The 14,286-nt window shown below is 47.5% G+C and overlaps 1 protein-coding gene and 1 pseudogene across 2 annotated transcripts; one reads left to right on the top strand and one right to left on the bottom strand.

Moving 5' to 3' along the window:
- The first annotated feature begins 262 nt into the window (after positions 1-262).
- LOC136459793 (uncharacterized) lies at positions 263-7,014 on the top strand. 2 transcript variants are annotated; one of them, XM_066459634.1, is made up of 13 exons: positions 263-685; positions 1,944-2,127; positions 2,212-2,280; positions 2,400-2,498; positions 3,040-3,119; positions 3,205-3,433; positions 3,589-3,987; positions 4,068-4,726; positions 5,097-5,181; positions 5,272-5,311; positions 5,414-5,463; positions 5,545-5,592; positions 5,676-7,014. In XM_066459634.1, the coding sequence occupies exons 1-13, from the start codon at positions 423-425 to the stop codon at positions 5,850-5,852; spliced, it is 2,382 nt and encodes a 793-aa protein (XP_066315731.1). In that variant the 5' UTR covers positions 263-422; the 3' UTR covers positions 5,853-7,014. The 2 variants fall into 2 exon arrangements, with proteins under 2 accessions (XP_066315731.1, XP_066315730.1); XM_066459633.1 differs by having other exon boundaries at positions 264-685; positions 5,260-5,311; positions 5,676-7,013.
- A 3,122-nt stretch (positions 7,015-10,136) lies between these two features.
- LOC136461313 (putative serpin-Z6C) lies at positions 10,137-12,859 on the bottom strand (annotated as a pseudogene).
- Between the last annotated feature and the right edge of the window lie 1,427 nt (positions 12,860-14,286).

Here is a 14,286-nt window from a genome sequence, read left to right on the forward strand (position 1 = left end):
TGGAACTATGTTTAAGATAAATCTACTCATACATTTTTAAATATTCAAAATTCACACTATAATCTCTTAGCAAAGTCTAAGATGGTTGACTTGCACACAATCCAAACTGGATCCATTTTGACCGGAGGAGCAATGAGTATTGGAATTTATAAATGTTTTTTTAATTATATAAAAGATATTTTCATTTTTTTTAACCATAAGAAGGAGAAGATGTCGCTTGTTCGGCACTCCAAGAAAATTGGCCAACCGTACTACCGTAGAACGCAGTACATTTCCCGAGCCTGAGCGATCGCTTTTCGCCTTTCTTCTACCTCCCGACTCGCTGGCCTCTCCCCGACCCTGCCCTGCCTCATCACTCCCCATCCCACCGACACGCGGCGTGTCGCGCGCCTCCGCTAAAACCCTAGCCCCACCCAGGCCCGATGGCCGCCCCGCCGCAGCCGCACCCACCGGCAGCTGTGGAGGGGGCCGCGCCGGCGGCTCCCCTGCCCACCGCCGCGCTGGGTCCACGGCCGTACGACGTGGCGGCGGAGCTCCGGCCGGTGGACTGCAACCTCGCCGCGCTCTGTGACCACGTCCAGGCGGAGGGGTTCGGCTCCGGGGCCTTCTCCGACCTCGTCGTGGAGGCCATGGGCGCCACCTACCGCCTCCATCGCCTCATCCTCTCCCGCAGCGCCTACTTCAGGTAGGTTCTAGAATGCTGATCATTGGCGCTCCTGCCGCCTTCGATTACTTGGGGATTGAAGTCCCTGTTGCGATCTGATTGTCTGCAACTGCTCGGAGTACTTAATTGGATTTCTATGTGGACATTTTTGTCTTGGTTGGGATGTCTCCATCCATTTCCTGTGAAATTTCCATGTGCTTTGATCCCTATTAAAATGTTTAATCTAAGAATATGACCTTTTTTTTTATTGCCTCTTATCTAGGTACAATTGTAGAATCTGTTCGTACACACGCACGCTTACACAACACACGCACACAACTCACACCACCCGTGTACAAACAAACCGACAACTACACTCAGATCTGAAGACCGCGTCCTTGTTGAGATTACCGAAATCCCTTGATTTCGTAGGCGACGGGTACGTCACAATCCCATTGTAGCATCACACGTGAGAGGCACCAATCCAAACGGAGACTGTTGAAAAATGGGAACAAAGTCCCGGTGAGCACCTGCGTGAGCTGAGACTCGAACGCAGGCGGGCGTGGACGCGCACCTGGCGTCGTTGCCAACCGCACTACGTGCGGTCCTCCTAAGAATATGACCTTATCAAGTGATTAGGATTTTTTTTTCAGAAAAAAAATTACAGCCAGCAAATAGCATGCCAATTAAAATCTTACACTCTTATACAGAATATGTTAGATCCTCATTTACTCTGTATATCATAGTGCATCCTTCAATGTTTAGTTTGCTCTATGACTTTCAGATTTCCATCTATGCGACGAATCATGACTGAAGCTAAAATTGATTTAATAAAAGTCAGGAACTACTTGCTAGATAGTTTTTCTGTTGAGATTCCAAGGTCAGAACTATGGATGGAGGTATAGGCGTATAGCCATCAACCAATAGCGTGGCACATGAAAGATGAAATCATAATGGTTATGGCCCCTGCATCTTTGCTTGGTACTTGAATGGGACTTTGGTGCTCTGCTCTTGTAGGTTGTAGTTACCATGGATATGCATTGCTTGCTTATCACTTAGCAAAACAAAATATATAAACTTATATAGAATTATGATAGAACTATGCAACATTGATTAAGTTTCATTGCCTATAGCCATACTCTGTGTGTTTGTCTGTCAGCACAGAAGTCACTCTCTTTCTGCAGCCAAACTTTTACCTTTTGCTGTTTTCTTACATTATTTCCCTACTAGCACATAGAATGTTCATGTAATTTAAAATAAGTAAAATTCTTAACAACTTCTGTTTGATATTGACTGGAAGGAATATGCTACATGGTCCTTGGAGAGAGGCGGGAGCACCCACAGTGGTTTTGCACATAGATGATGCCAATGTTGATTCAGAGGCAATTGCAATTGCACTCGCATATCTTTATGGGCAACCCCCCAAGCTTAATGATAACAATGCATTCCGGGTGCTTGCAGCTGCATCATTTCTGGATCTTCAGGTCTAACTCATTTATTTTATAATTTTCCTTTGTGTTTCATTGTGCTGTGTTATTTTGTCTCACCTATGATGTGGTCAACTGTAGGACTTATGTACAATATGTACAGATTTTATTATTTCTGAGCTTTGGACATCAAACTTTTTACAATATCAGGTAGGTTCATCACTATTATATAGATTATTGTTGGGTCAGATCAGATTTCTTGAGCACTAAAATGTTCACTTTCTTCTCCTTGATCATTCATGGTCTTAGTTTTTTGTCATTACTAATAGTTGTTTGCTGAGAGTCAAGATTATGGGAGCCATGGAGAGCGTGTTAGAAATGCTTGCTGGGGTTATCTTTGTCAAAGTGCCACACTGGAATTACGAGAGGTACATATGATTTATAGGACTTTATCTGATTAAATGGTGTAGTTGTGTTGGTTGAAATGCCCTGCAATCTTTTCTGAGATATTTTTATTGATTTGTTACCACCACTTTAAGTATGCTCACTCAAGTAATTTTACATCGCTTATTTATGATTGCATATGAATTGAAAGGTTGCCTTTTGTATTGAATATTAGATATTGATAGAGCTCATTTATCGATAGACCTTGTCATCCATGCCTTAATTTCAGCAATATCTTTCTCTGCATGAATTAATTGACTATTTGTTTCAGTATTTATTAAATCAAGTGCATGGTGACTATTATTGTGAATGGGGGTAGTATGGCTGTTAGGTGTACGAAAAATGTTGAGAAACTATTCTATGTTTAGTTACATGAATATGTTTAGTTTTTTTCTTTTCATCAACATAAGTACTTACACGTGAGGTTGTTCTTAGCTGGGATTTGTTGTTTAATATACATTCTATGTTATATGTGAACATGCTGGGGCTTTTGGTTATTATTATTTTTTATTTTGTTCTTGAAAGGTGCTACCAAAGCTTTCTTCACAAACTTTGCATGCTCTCCTTACATCTGACGAATTGTGGGTACCTAACGAGGAGAAAAGGTTAGTTATGTCACTTTGTGTTTATTTGTCTGCTCAATGATACTACAAGCCCTTTTGTGACAACATCTTATCTTGGTACTTGAAGGTTTGAACTAGCAGTGTTTACTCTACTTGCAAAGGTTGCTATGTGTGAGATACAAGTTAGTGGGAATGAATCAAACTTAACAAGTGCTGATCGATCCATGAGGAAGGGGAAGACTCCAATGAATGGATCTGGGGAGGAACTGCTAATGGACTCTGAATTGCAGAACTTAAAGTTGCATGATAACTTGGGGAATGAAATTCCCCATAACATTATTGCTATTTCAGATATGGTAATTTGATGGAATATTGTATCTGCACAGCTGAAATGATGCTCAATCTCTACTTTTGTTCAATATGCTATATATTTCTTTGTCTTATGAAATAACTATTTTTAACATGAAGCATGACAACTACATTAAGACTGTACTGTTTTTCTGAAATTTAGAACAGTGAAGCTCCCAAGAGAATGGAGAATGATTGTTCTACCGGAGGACCATCAGGAGAAAGCACTTCATATCAATTTAATGAGAATAACTGGCTTTCTAGTGAGCAAACTGCAAATAATTATTTCTCAAGAACTTCCAGTAGTGGTGTTGTTCCTACTGAGTGGGGAAGGCCCAATGCACAACTTTGGGGTGGTAGGGTCGTTGGACGGCGGCAAGTTAGATGCATTAGAGGAAGCTCTTGTCTATCTACTGATGAATATAATGCTTTTATGAATATATTTGAGAGGGGTTCTCTTCTCTACTGCAATATGTCCTTTGATGCATTGCTAAGTGTTCGAAAGCAACTCGAAGAATTTGGATTCCCTTGCAAAGCTGTCAATGATGGTCTATGGCTACAGGTATTTAATCTACTCCCTGCCTTGTGGTACTCTGTTCCTTTTAAGACTGTATATAAAACCTTGATACTTTGTTATTGTAGATGCTTCTGTGTCACAGGGTGCAAACGATAGTTGCTGATACTTGCAGGAACTGTTGCCTTACGAATAATTCTTGTGCTTGCAAGCAAGCATATGTGAGCTCGCATACACACTACAGGCAGGAGCATGACCGGAGCAGTGCTTCCAGCAGCATAGGTAATGTCTACCTTGCGGATGCCCAGGGCGATGGGAATGGTGTACTTGGGCCTGTCCGTGTTAACGTAAGAGGAGCAGTCGATGGACTTGCTGGTATTGGGAGAGGGAACTCAAATGTGCCTGGTGCAGCTTGGGCTCCTACACGTTATGTCTTCTCCCGTGTCCCTTATGGGCTCGGTTCAAGAAATGGCCAGCAATTTGCCAATGATGAATCAGAACCTAGAATTGACCGCAATGGAGATATTTCAGCAGATGGTCTGACTGCATTGGTTAACCTTAGCCAAGAAAACAATGCTGCTCACCTGCAGGCTGAGAGCCTATTTGAGACAGGGATGCAGAGAAGATATTGCAGTGTTGCATCTGTTTCCACTCCAGGTGGTTCTTCTGTCCAGATGCAGGAGTCAAAGGAGCATGAACTTGGACCAGATTGGGAAACTGCAGAGGATGCAACTATATCATTAGACATGAAAACACCTCTTAGCCATTTTCCTCCTTTCCGCTTTGGGTACGATTACTTATTTTTCTGTTTCTGCGATTCTGTCATCAATGATTAACTACATTGGACGGTGTCCGGGGAAAATCTGACTTGTTATTTCTTCCATTTCCTAGAATGTCCCAGTTATCTCACGAATCATTTGAAAGTTTGAGGACAGTTTACTTCTAGAATACCAATTGGGGCTGTTGTCTTGTTGATAACCTGCCATGGCAGAAATAAGAAAAATAAAATAAAATTTCTCACAAAAATATGAGGCTAGCTAACCAAGACATGTTCTGCTGTTTGATCTGTCATATGTAGGTAGTAATGATTTAGAATTGGTTGTGCACATTGGTTCCTTGTTTCTGACATGGCTTGACCAGCTTATTTTTGCTCACAGGGTTGAGTTCGAGGATGTGCACAGGCTTGCTGATGGTCAGGTGAAACATTCGACTGAAGTGTTTTATGCAGGCTCTCTATGGAAGGTTAGTATTGTTGTCCTACATGTATCCATCCTTATAATGGTCAAAATCCAGTAAAGTAATTGGTATACACATGTCAAGGTGAGTGTCCAGGCATTCAACGATGAGGATCCTCATGGGCGACGCACCCTTGGTATTCTTTTCTTCTTTGCCATGTTCTCATATGCTTCCCTCTTGCTGTGATGACTATCCTAATATAATGATATGCCATGTACCAATTTAACTGGCAATGCAGGACTTTTTCTCCACCGACGCAAGGTTGAGTTGTTAGATCCCTTGAGGAAGGTGAGTGATCTGCTGAATTCACTTGTCACTTGTCAGAACATTATGTTCAACTCAAGTGATAATAAAACTTGTATTCCTCAGGCTAATTTGTATGTCGACCCCCGGGAAAAGGTGACTGCTCGGTATCAGGTACTATCTGTTTTTCATCTACTAATCGTTTCACTGAGGGTACTGTGTGTGGCCTGATTTGCCAATTTGCTTGCTGCTCTTAGCTCATCTGTCCATCGAAGAGAGAGGTCATGATATTTGGAAGCCTGAAGCAGGCTGGGACGCTGCTACCAAAAGCCCCGAAGGGCTGGGGTTGGCGCACTGCTATACTGTTTGATGAGCTTGCAGATCTTCTCCAGGGTGGTGCCCTGCGAATTGCTGCAGTGGTCCAGCTCGTCTAAACAACAGTTGCAGAAAACAACTGCTTGCAAGGATGGTGATACCATAGCAGTTTATGTAGTTGATAGTTTGATACCTGCAAGAACTCAATCCGTCATGTACTCGTGCTCTGAAATTGTGTATACTGTATAGTGGTTCGCTGTTTGATATATAAAAATAATATATAGGTGGACATTCAGCTCTGGATTTGGGCCCATGTGGACTTAGAGCCTCTAGCAGCTTATCAATATGTCACCCCAATAAGTAGTATTGGTGGCCACTAATACTGTTTTTTCAGATCATTGAGGGGGATGCTTTAGCAAATGACCAATAATCCTCCCAAATATATGGGACCCACATGTCAGATCAGGATTTATTATTTTTTCTTTCCGTTTTCTCCGTCGCATCTTCTCCTCCGTCGCGCTCAACCGCACACCCGCAGCCACCATGACCGCCGCCACGAAGCTAAACCCGTTCTGCTTCCCCGTGCAGCAGTCCTCCCCGCCGGTCGTCCGCAAGGGCGTCCCAGCGACGACGCCGCACGGCCTCCCGCCGCACAAGCTCATGGCGGCGTTCTCCGGCCCCTGCGGCGCGGGGAAGCCCAGGCCCCGGCGCCCGTGCCCATGAAGCCGGACAGCGTTGAACCCAACTCCGGCCGCGGCCCCCGCTGCGCCTACCCCGACCCCGGCTACCGCGACGCCTAGCTCTGGCCGTCGACAGCACCGCGCCCAGATCTAGCTACGGCGCCCGCCGCGACGCCTGGCCATGGCCGCGGCCACCGTCGCGCCCAGCTCCGACTACGACGCCAGCCGCGACGCCTGGCCTTGGCCGTGGCCACCGTCGCGCCCAGCTTCGACTACGGCGCCCGCCGCGGCCAGCCTCGATCGCGGCCACCGCGACGCCTGGCCCTGTCCGCGGCCACCGTCGTGCCCAGCCCCGGCCGCGGCCACCGCCGCGACGTCCAGGCCAGGCTGCAACGCCTAGTGACGAGATCTTCATCGGCGCGTCATCTTCTCCCCTCACGACGGCGACGAGGTCTCCGGCGACGGACGTGCGCGATAGGGAGGCACCGGTGCGGCGGGTGCCGGCTATTGGCAGTTGGGGTGGGTTCCACTCTATTGGGGGAGATAAGTCTCCCTCTATTTGAGGGGAGATGAGATGTTTTTTTTGTAAAAAAAAAAAAGAGGCGTTAAAGGGGAGCTGCTAGAGCAATGAAACTACACCGACTCCCCCAATATGACATGTTTATGGGATGAGGAGGATTATCGGGAACGGCTAGAGATGCTCTTATACCAGTTGTTGGGTCATGAACAATGAAATAGGACTGCGCATTATAACTTGACCATAATACATACATTAGATTGAGTCCACTCTAATGTAAAGGCTAGCGCTCGGACATTCGGATGGCGGCTAGCGTCCGGACGCCGCGCCTGCTTTATGTGGGGGCCCGCGTCACTCTGTGTCCTGCGCCGCTCTATGTCCCGCACCCGCTCTGTGTCCTGTGCCGCTTCGTCTCGATCTGCGCTCGCACGGTTTCCCGCGTCTACCGCTCGTGCCTCCTCCACACCCATGCGCATGCAGGTGGGCCCAACAGCTGCTGCAGATGGGGTCCGCTGCAACATGTGCAACAACAGATCTACTTTTGCAACATCTAGAGGAAACATTTGCAACATACGTCCGAAAATAGTTGAAACACTTGCAACATACATCTGAAACACGTGTGTAGCCTTTGCAAAACGTATGCAACATCTAAATAAAACACTTGCAACATATGTGTGAAATATATGCAACATCCGGATGAAACACTTACAACATAAGTGTGAAACATATGCAACACCCAGATAAAACATGTGCTACAAAAGTCTGAAACAGCCGAAACATTTGGAACAAACGCTTGCAACATACGTATATAGCCATTGCAACATATGTAACATCCCGATCTACTTTTACAACATCCACATGAAACACTTGCAACATGCATATGAAACACCTGAAACACTTGAAACATACGCTTGCAACATGTCAAGCGCGACACTCTAGTGGACCACGGCCACCATGTCTGGCAAGCCTCGAGGTGGTCGCGAAGTACGGCACGACCACGACGCCCTTGCCGTTTCTCGTCACCGGAGGAGGTGACGATGAGGATGCTGGTGCCGACACCGGCGATGAGGCGACGGATGTGCGAGCCGGGAGAGCGACCTTGTACTGGTACCCGTAGCGGAAGCCCTTCGAGGATATGCGCAACACCATGGGCTTGGGGGAGCTTAGAGAGCGGCCGCGTGGTAGCAGACGCCGCGGTCACGACTGTGAGTGACGAGCGGAACAGGACGAAGGCCGTGGTGACGGCGAGGGCCATGGTGAGGAGGACAGGAGGCGGGGGAAAATGAGGGCTGGGGTGCGGCCATGAAGAAGGGGAGGAGAGCGGATGTGGGTCGAGGCGAATCGCCGGATGTCTGGACCTCGACCGAGTGGGTGGAGACGCCATCGGCGGACGGTGCTTTGACTGCGGACTGTGGGAGAGTGGGAGTGGACTGGATTTGTGAGAAGCAAAACGTGTGTGCGGCTTGCGGAGTGGGAGATATTTATTTTGGGAGGCATCGTGGAGTATCAAATATTTATGGTGGGTACAATATATGGACGACGTGAAGCCATGTATTGGGCCGGTCAAACCTGGTCCATAGGCCCAGCGAAGGCACGCGTCTGACCGGACGGACGCTCCAAGGGTAATGCTTTCTTGAGTTCACTCTAATGTAAAGGTAATGCTTTCTCGCGGGCATTCCAAGTTGCTTTAGGCAGACACCAAGACCAACAATAAATAAATGCACAATATAGAGTGCGAACGAATGATTAGCTATACAATCTCATGCATTACGATCGACTTTACTCCTTCTGTTCCAAAACAAGTGCATTTCTAGCGTTTTGGTGAGGAGATCAATGTTAGCGTTTTGGTGAAGAAATCAATGTTAATGAAAAATTACATATATACTCCTAAGATTTAATCATTGCACTTCGAGAAAAGAGAAAGTAGAAAAAAACAACTAGAGTTAGGTTATCTCGTACCTAAAGGTGTATTTATTTTGGAATAAATTTTGAACTCAATTGCACTTATTATTGAACAGAGGGAGTATGTATCAAATTACTAGTGTAGCCATGACTGCATACGATAAAGCTGCATGTGATCTGTGCAAAAAGTATTGCACTAGGGTTTTCAATTTTGATATAAAAAAGTTTCAGTCACCCTCGAAATTCGTGAAATTCGACCTAAACTTTGCTGAAATTTTTATACTTACACATGGAGTATGGTTTCCTTCCAAAAATAGATCTAAACGAAATATTCACATCTATTGAGTAGAGAAATATGTAACATAAACAATGTGAGTTATATAGCACATGTATTAGTGTGTAATATAAAATTTCGGATTTTTGTTTTGACCACCGTTGAAATTACCAAAATTCATGAAATTTTGAACCCTATTGCACCGTACCGCAATACACTGCACCGTAAAGAACACAAATGTACATTATTTTGTTGATTGAACGTAAACGCAAATTCATGAATACGTGGAGGAAGGGCTGGAGTTTTAATTTACTGAAGTAAACAAGAGATCAGATAGCAGCACTAAAAGAATAGACACATGCATGCTCTAATTGTATTTTTACCCCAGATCAGATAAATAACAATAACAATAATAATAATACAAAAGATAGGACTATATATCTGCTCTGCCACGTACTCCGTTCCAGTAATTGTGTACTCCGTTCCAACAACACTAGAGTCCTCTTTGGCACGGCTCATCCAAAACGGCTTCACCGGTGAAGCCAAAGCCGGTGAAGCCAGAAAAACTGGCTTTTTTCGGCTTCTAGTTTATTTTAACCCCGGCTTACAAAACGGCTTCACACTATAGTGCATCGATTTGCGCAAAATAGATGAAGCCGAAGCCGGCATAAGCCGTGCCAAAGAGGCCCTAGATCTACTTTTGCAACATCTAAATGAAACATTGCAACATATGTTTGAAACAGTTGCAACACTTGCAACAAATGTCTGAAACACTTGCAAAACACCTGGAAAACACTTAAAAAATCATTGCAAACATATGCAACATCCAAATAAAAACACTGACAACATATGTATGAAACACCTAAAACGAAACATACTCTTGCAACATGCATGTATATGCAACATCCAGATCTACTTTTGCAACATCCAGATAAAACACTTGCAACATACGTGTGATACATATGAAACATTTGAAAAATACACTTGAAACATATGTTTATATCCATCGCAACATGTGCAACATCCCGATCTACTTCTGCAATATCGATATAAAACACTTGCAATTAACATACCTCTGAAACACCTGAAACATTTGAAACATATGTTTGCAACATACGTTTTCAGCACAACATCTCTTTGCTGCTTCGGCGAATGGAGGCTCGTCGGCGCGCGGAGGTCACCGGTGTGCTCGCCGATGGTGCGGAACTCACCAGCAATGCAGAGCTGGGCGGCGGCGCACAAAGGGTGCGGTGGTGGCGTCACAGGCGGTGGTGGCGTAGAAGGACAGGTGGCGTGTGACAGCGGTGGCGCAGACAGTGGGTGGAGTGTTTGGACGATCGGACGCCGTAACCCCAACATTTTCGAACTCTGAAAGTGCACTTATTATGAGACGGAGGGAGTACTTCACAAGGTATCAAATTACTAGTGTGGCCACGATATTGCGTATGATAAAGTTGCATGTGATCTGCGCGAAAAGTATTGCACTAGGGTTTTCAATTTTGATATAAAAAAAGTTTCGGTCACCCCCAAAATTTATAAAATTCAACAAAAAATTTGCTGATTTTTTTATAGACTTACACGTGAAGTATGTTTTTCTAAAAAAAATAGATCTAAACAAAATATTCACATATTGAATAGAGGAATATGTAACATAAAACAATGTGAGTTATATAGCACATGTATTAGTGTAATATAAAAATTTGGATTTTTCTTTTGACCACCGTTGGAATTACTAAAGTTCGCAAATTTTTGGCGAAATTTTGAACCCTGTATTGCACCATACTGCAATACACTGCACTGTAAAGAACACAAATGTACATTATTTTGTTGGTTGAACGTAACACAGTCACAAATTCATGACTGGAGGAAGTATGAAGGGGCCGGAGTTTTGATTTGCGGAAGTAAACAAGAGATCAGATATAGTAGTAGCACTAGAATTGACACATGCTCTAATTGTATTGTTTATCCCAGATCAGATAAATAAAAATTATAATGATAATACAAAAGATAGGACTATATATCTAATCTGCTCTGCCACGTACTCCGATCCAGCAATTGCATGCGTACGTGATCACTATTGTTAGAGCAGTATATTTCGTACGTGAGGTGAGTATCGCGAAGCACTTGTCCTGCGAAGAGGATTGCACCGGACACTTCCTCCACCACGAAGAAGGCAAACGGATGGTCGGCGACGAAGTCCACAGCCTTTGGCCGCCGCGGAGGCGCTGGCATTGCACAAGTTTCGGCGAATATGAGAGCTGTGGAAGCCGCTGCCTCAGTGCCTTCCTCAATCACCGCCCTGTGGAAGACGTCGTCGAGAACCAGCCGCGGCGCTCGGGAGTCTCCATCGCCGCCGCCGCCATCGCGCACCAGAAGCATGTCCGACAGGTCGGCTCTGGCAGGATCAACCACGGCCTTGATCCCGAGGTCCTGGAGTTGGCGCTTCATTCCGGAGTAGAAGGAGATCTTGAACTTGGGCACCCGGAAGTCGCCGACCTCGACACTGCGCTCCGGCATGTGCTCCTGGAGGAAGCTTGGGTACGTCATCTTGTCCACCAGGCTCGGCAGGCCGTCGCGTGCGTCTGGCAGCAAGACGCACATGGAGTAATGCGGCGGCGGCGGCGGCGAGGGAATCGTTGGGGCGACGGCCGTTCCTGCCGCTGTTCCCGCCGCCGCCTCCGCATATGGTATCACTAGCACCTTGAACCCGTCGTGCGCTGCGATGAACTGGTCCTCTTTGCTGCGCATGAACTGGGCGTCCACGGCGATGCCGTCCATGCGGTGGAACTTGCCCTTCTTGGTCAGGGACTTGTCGAACGTCGTCTTCCAGATGCCCTTGAAGTAGATGGTCGTGGTGACCACGAGGCTTGTGCCTTGGGTCACCGATCCACGAGGGAGGATAGAGTCCACGAGGTTGTTCGTCGCCGCCGACACCCAACTGTTGATCCGCTTCCTTGCCTCTTCCGGTTGCATGAATGCAGGAGGATCCATGCATCAAGGCAGAGTATTTATATTAATTAATATACTTAATTGCATTCAACAACAGTTAGAGTAAGTATAATAGCAGGCTGTAAGCCGACTAAATACTGAGGTGGAGGAGAGAGGGGAGGAGAGAGAGGAGAAGCGGGCTGTAAGCTTACAGTCGGCTTGGGCACAAGAACCAAGAAAGTCTGTGAGAGAGACAAGTGGGCCATGTATTAACTGTAAAGAGCTAACTACTATATGAGTGGGCTGAGAAAAGGCTGCAAAAAAAACCTTACAGCCAGCAAACCGGCTATATTATTAGACTTGCTCTTAGTAGATCTGATCGATCCAAGTGCCCGCTGAGTCGCTGACCTTGTTGAGGAAGTCGACGGCGCGCGCCACGGCGTTGCAGGACGCGGCGGCAACGTCGCGGTAGGCCGGCTTGAGCCTTCCTGTGGCGGCGTCATGCCACACACCTCACGCGTGCGCGAGTGCGACACTGCCTGGGCCGTCCGGGCGCGGGAGGGCGCGCTCCACCATGCAGCGGACGTCCTCGGCGAGGCTCTCGCGGGATTTGGCGCTGAGGGCGTCGAGGAGCTCGCTTAGAGTGCGCCCCTTGGCGCCGGCGGCCGCCAGCGAAAGCGCAGAGTACATGGACAGGGGCGAGAAGACAAGGTTGCCGGCGGACCTGCTCTCTCGTCCGGCGGCGGAGGACAAGTTCCTCATCAGACGGTGAGACAAGGCCGACAGGCCGGAGCTAGTACCCCGCGGCGCCCCGTGTTCCACCATTGCCAATTTGCGATGCCGCCGGTGCGAGCTCGATCGACCGATGTCGCCTGCTTGCAGCCTCAAACTTTTGTATCCACGGACACGGAGTATACATACATGTCCCAAGGCTCCGTGTGTATGTACTACGATGCCCCTTCAATGCTTGATCACGAAGAAGGTATATGGATTGCACGATAAGAAATACTTCAAAAACACTTTCATAAAAAAAAACTTCGGAAACAAAAAAGCTTCTTCTTGATCACCAAGTAGGTATACACGGCTTGCACCGTTGCACGATAAGAAATACTAAGAAGGATGGCGCACTCCGGCTCGCCTGTATATGCTTCTCTAGCTATTTGTCTATTTCTTAGTTACTTGCTACTGGTAGTCACCAATCGTAAAAAAAAACATTGTGCAAGGAAAGCATAGATGTCACTACCGGAATGCCCAGGTTTGCCGTGTGTCCACGGCATACGGCGAAGCCTAAAAACACTCGGCAAAGCCTTTGCCGAGTGTTACACTTGGCAAACGGCACTCGGCGTACATAGAGTCGGCAAACGTTTCTTTGCTGAGTGTTTTTTATTGGGCACTCGGCGAAGACTTTGCCGAGTGCTAAAACCGACACTCAGCAAAGACTTTTTGAAAAATATAAATAAAACCCATCGCTGCCCGCCCGCGGCTCCCCGCCGCCGCCGCCGCCAGCACCACCTGTGCAAAAAAAAGAGGGAGAGGGAGGGAGATGGGGGGTTGGGACAGGGCCATGGCCGGCCGGCGACGGCACTCGACCTTGCAGCCATCACTTGGAAGTCCGAGCCGAGCTCGTGCGAGGGTGGCTCTCTGCAGACGGCAGCGACGCGGAGGGGTTAGGGACGCAGGGCGGGGCCGGGTCGCGCACTGGCGGCACGAGCAAGGCGACGGACGGCATTGCTCTGCAACCTGCAGATGGCGGCGGCGTGGGCGCACCTGGTGGAGGCACTGGCAGAGCTGGAGCGGGCGCATGCACACACCACCGAGCTGCAGCAGTGCCTCGAGCATGCCTACGGCAAGCGCCGCCGCCTCGTCCAAGAAGCCCACGGTCGGATCCTCGAGATCCACATGCGCCTCCACAAGAAACAGGATCCTCGAGAGGGAGGGGAGGGGCGGCGCGGGGAGAGGGATGAGAGGGGGCGGCGCCAGGAGAGGGAGGGGAGGGGGCAGCGCCGGCGGGAGAGGGAGGGGGCACCGGCGGGAGACGGAGGGAGGGCAGGGGGCGACGGCGCCAGGAGAGGGAGGGAGGGGAGGGGGCGGCGGCCGGGCCAGTTTATAAGGTTACGAGTTTGCCGAGTGTCGGATCAGGACACTCGGCAAAGCCACATCTTTGCTGAGTGCCAGATTGGGTCACTCGGTAAACCCATTTTTTTATTTTCCTTCTTTTTCTTCTTTTCCATAACGTGTTTCAAGGTCAGAAG

The sequence above is a fragment of the Miscanthus floridulus genome, chromosome 6 (assembly GCF_019320115.1).
Source record: "Miscanthus floridulus cultivar M001 chromosome 6, ASM1932011v1, whole genome shotgun sequence".
Taxonomy (NCBI): domain Eukaryota; kingdom Viridiplantae; phylum Streptophyta; class Magnoliopsida; order Poales; family Poaceae; genus Miscanthus; species Miscanthus floridulus.

Bases quoted from the DNA above. Each gene is read 5' to 3' on its own strand.
- LOC136459793 (XM_066459633.1), top strand. From the start codon at position 423: ATGGCCGCCCCGCCGCAGCCGCACCCACCGGCAGCTGTGGAGGGGGCC. The intron at 3,988-4,067 runs GTATTTAATCTA...TTGTTATTGTAG, and splicing joins ATGATGGTCTATGGCTACAG to ATGCTTCTGTGTCACAGGGT. The intron at 5,182-5,259 runs GTTAGTATTGTT...ACACATGTCAAG, and splicing joins ATGCAGGCTCTCTATGGAAG to GTGAGTGTCCAGGCATTCAA.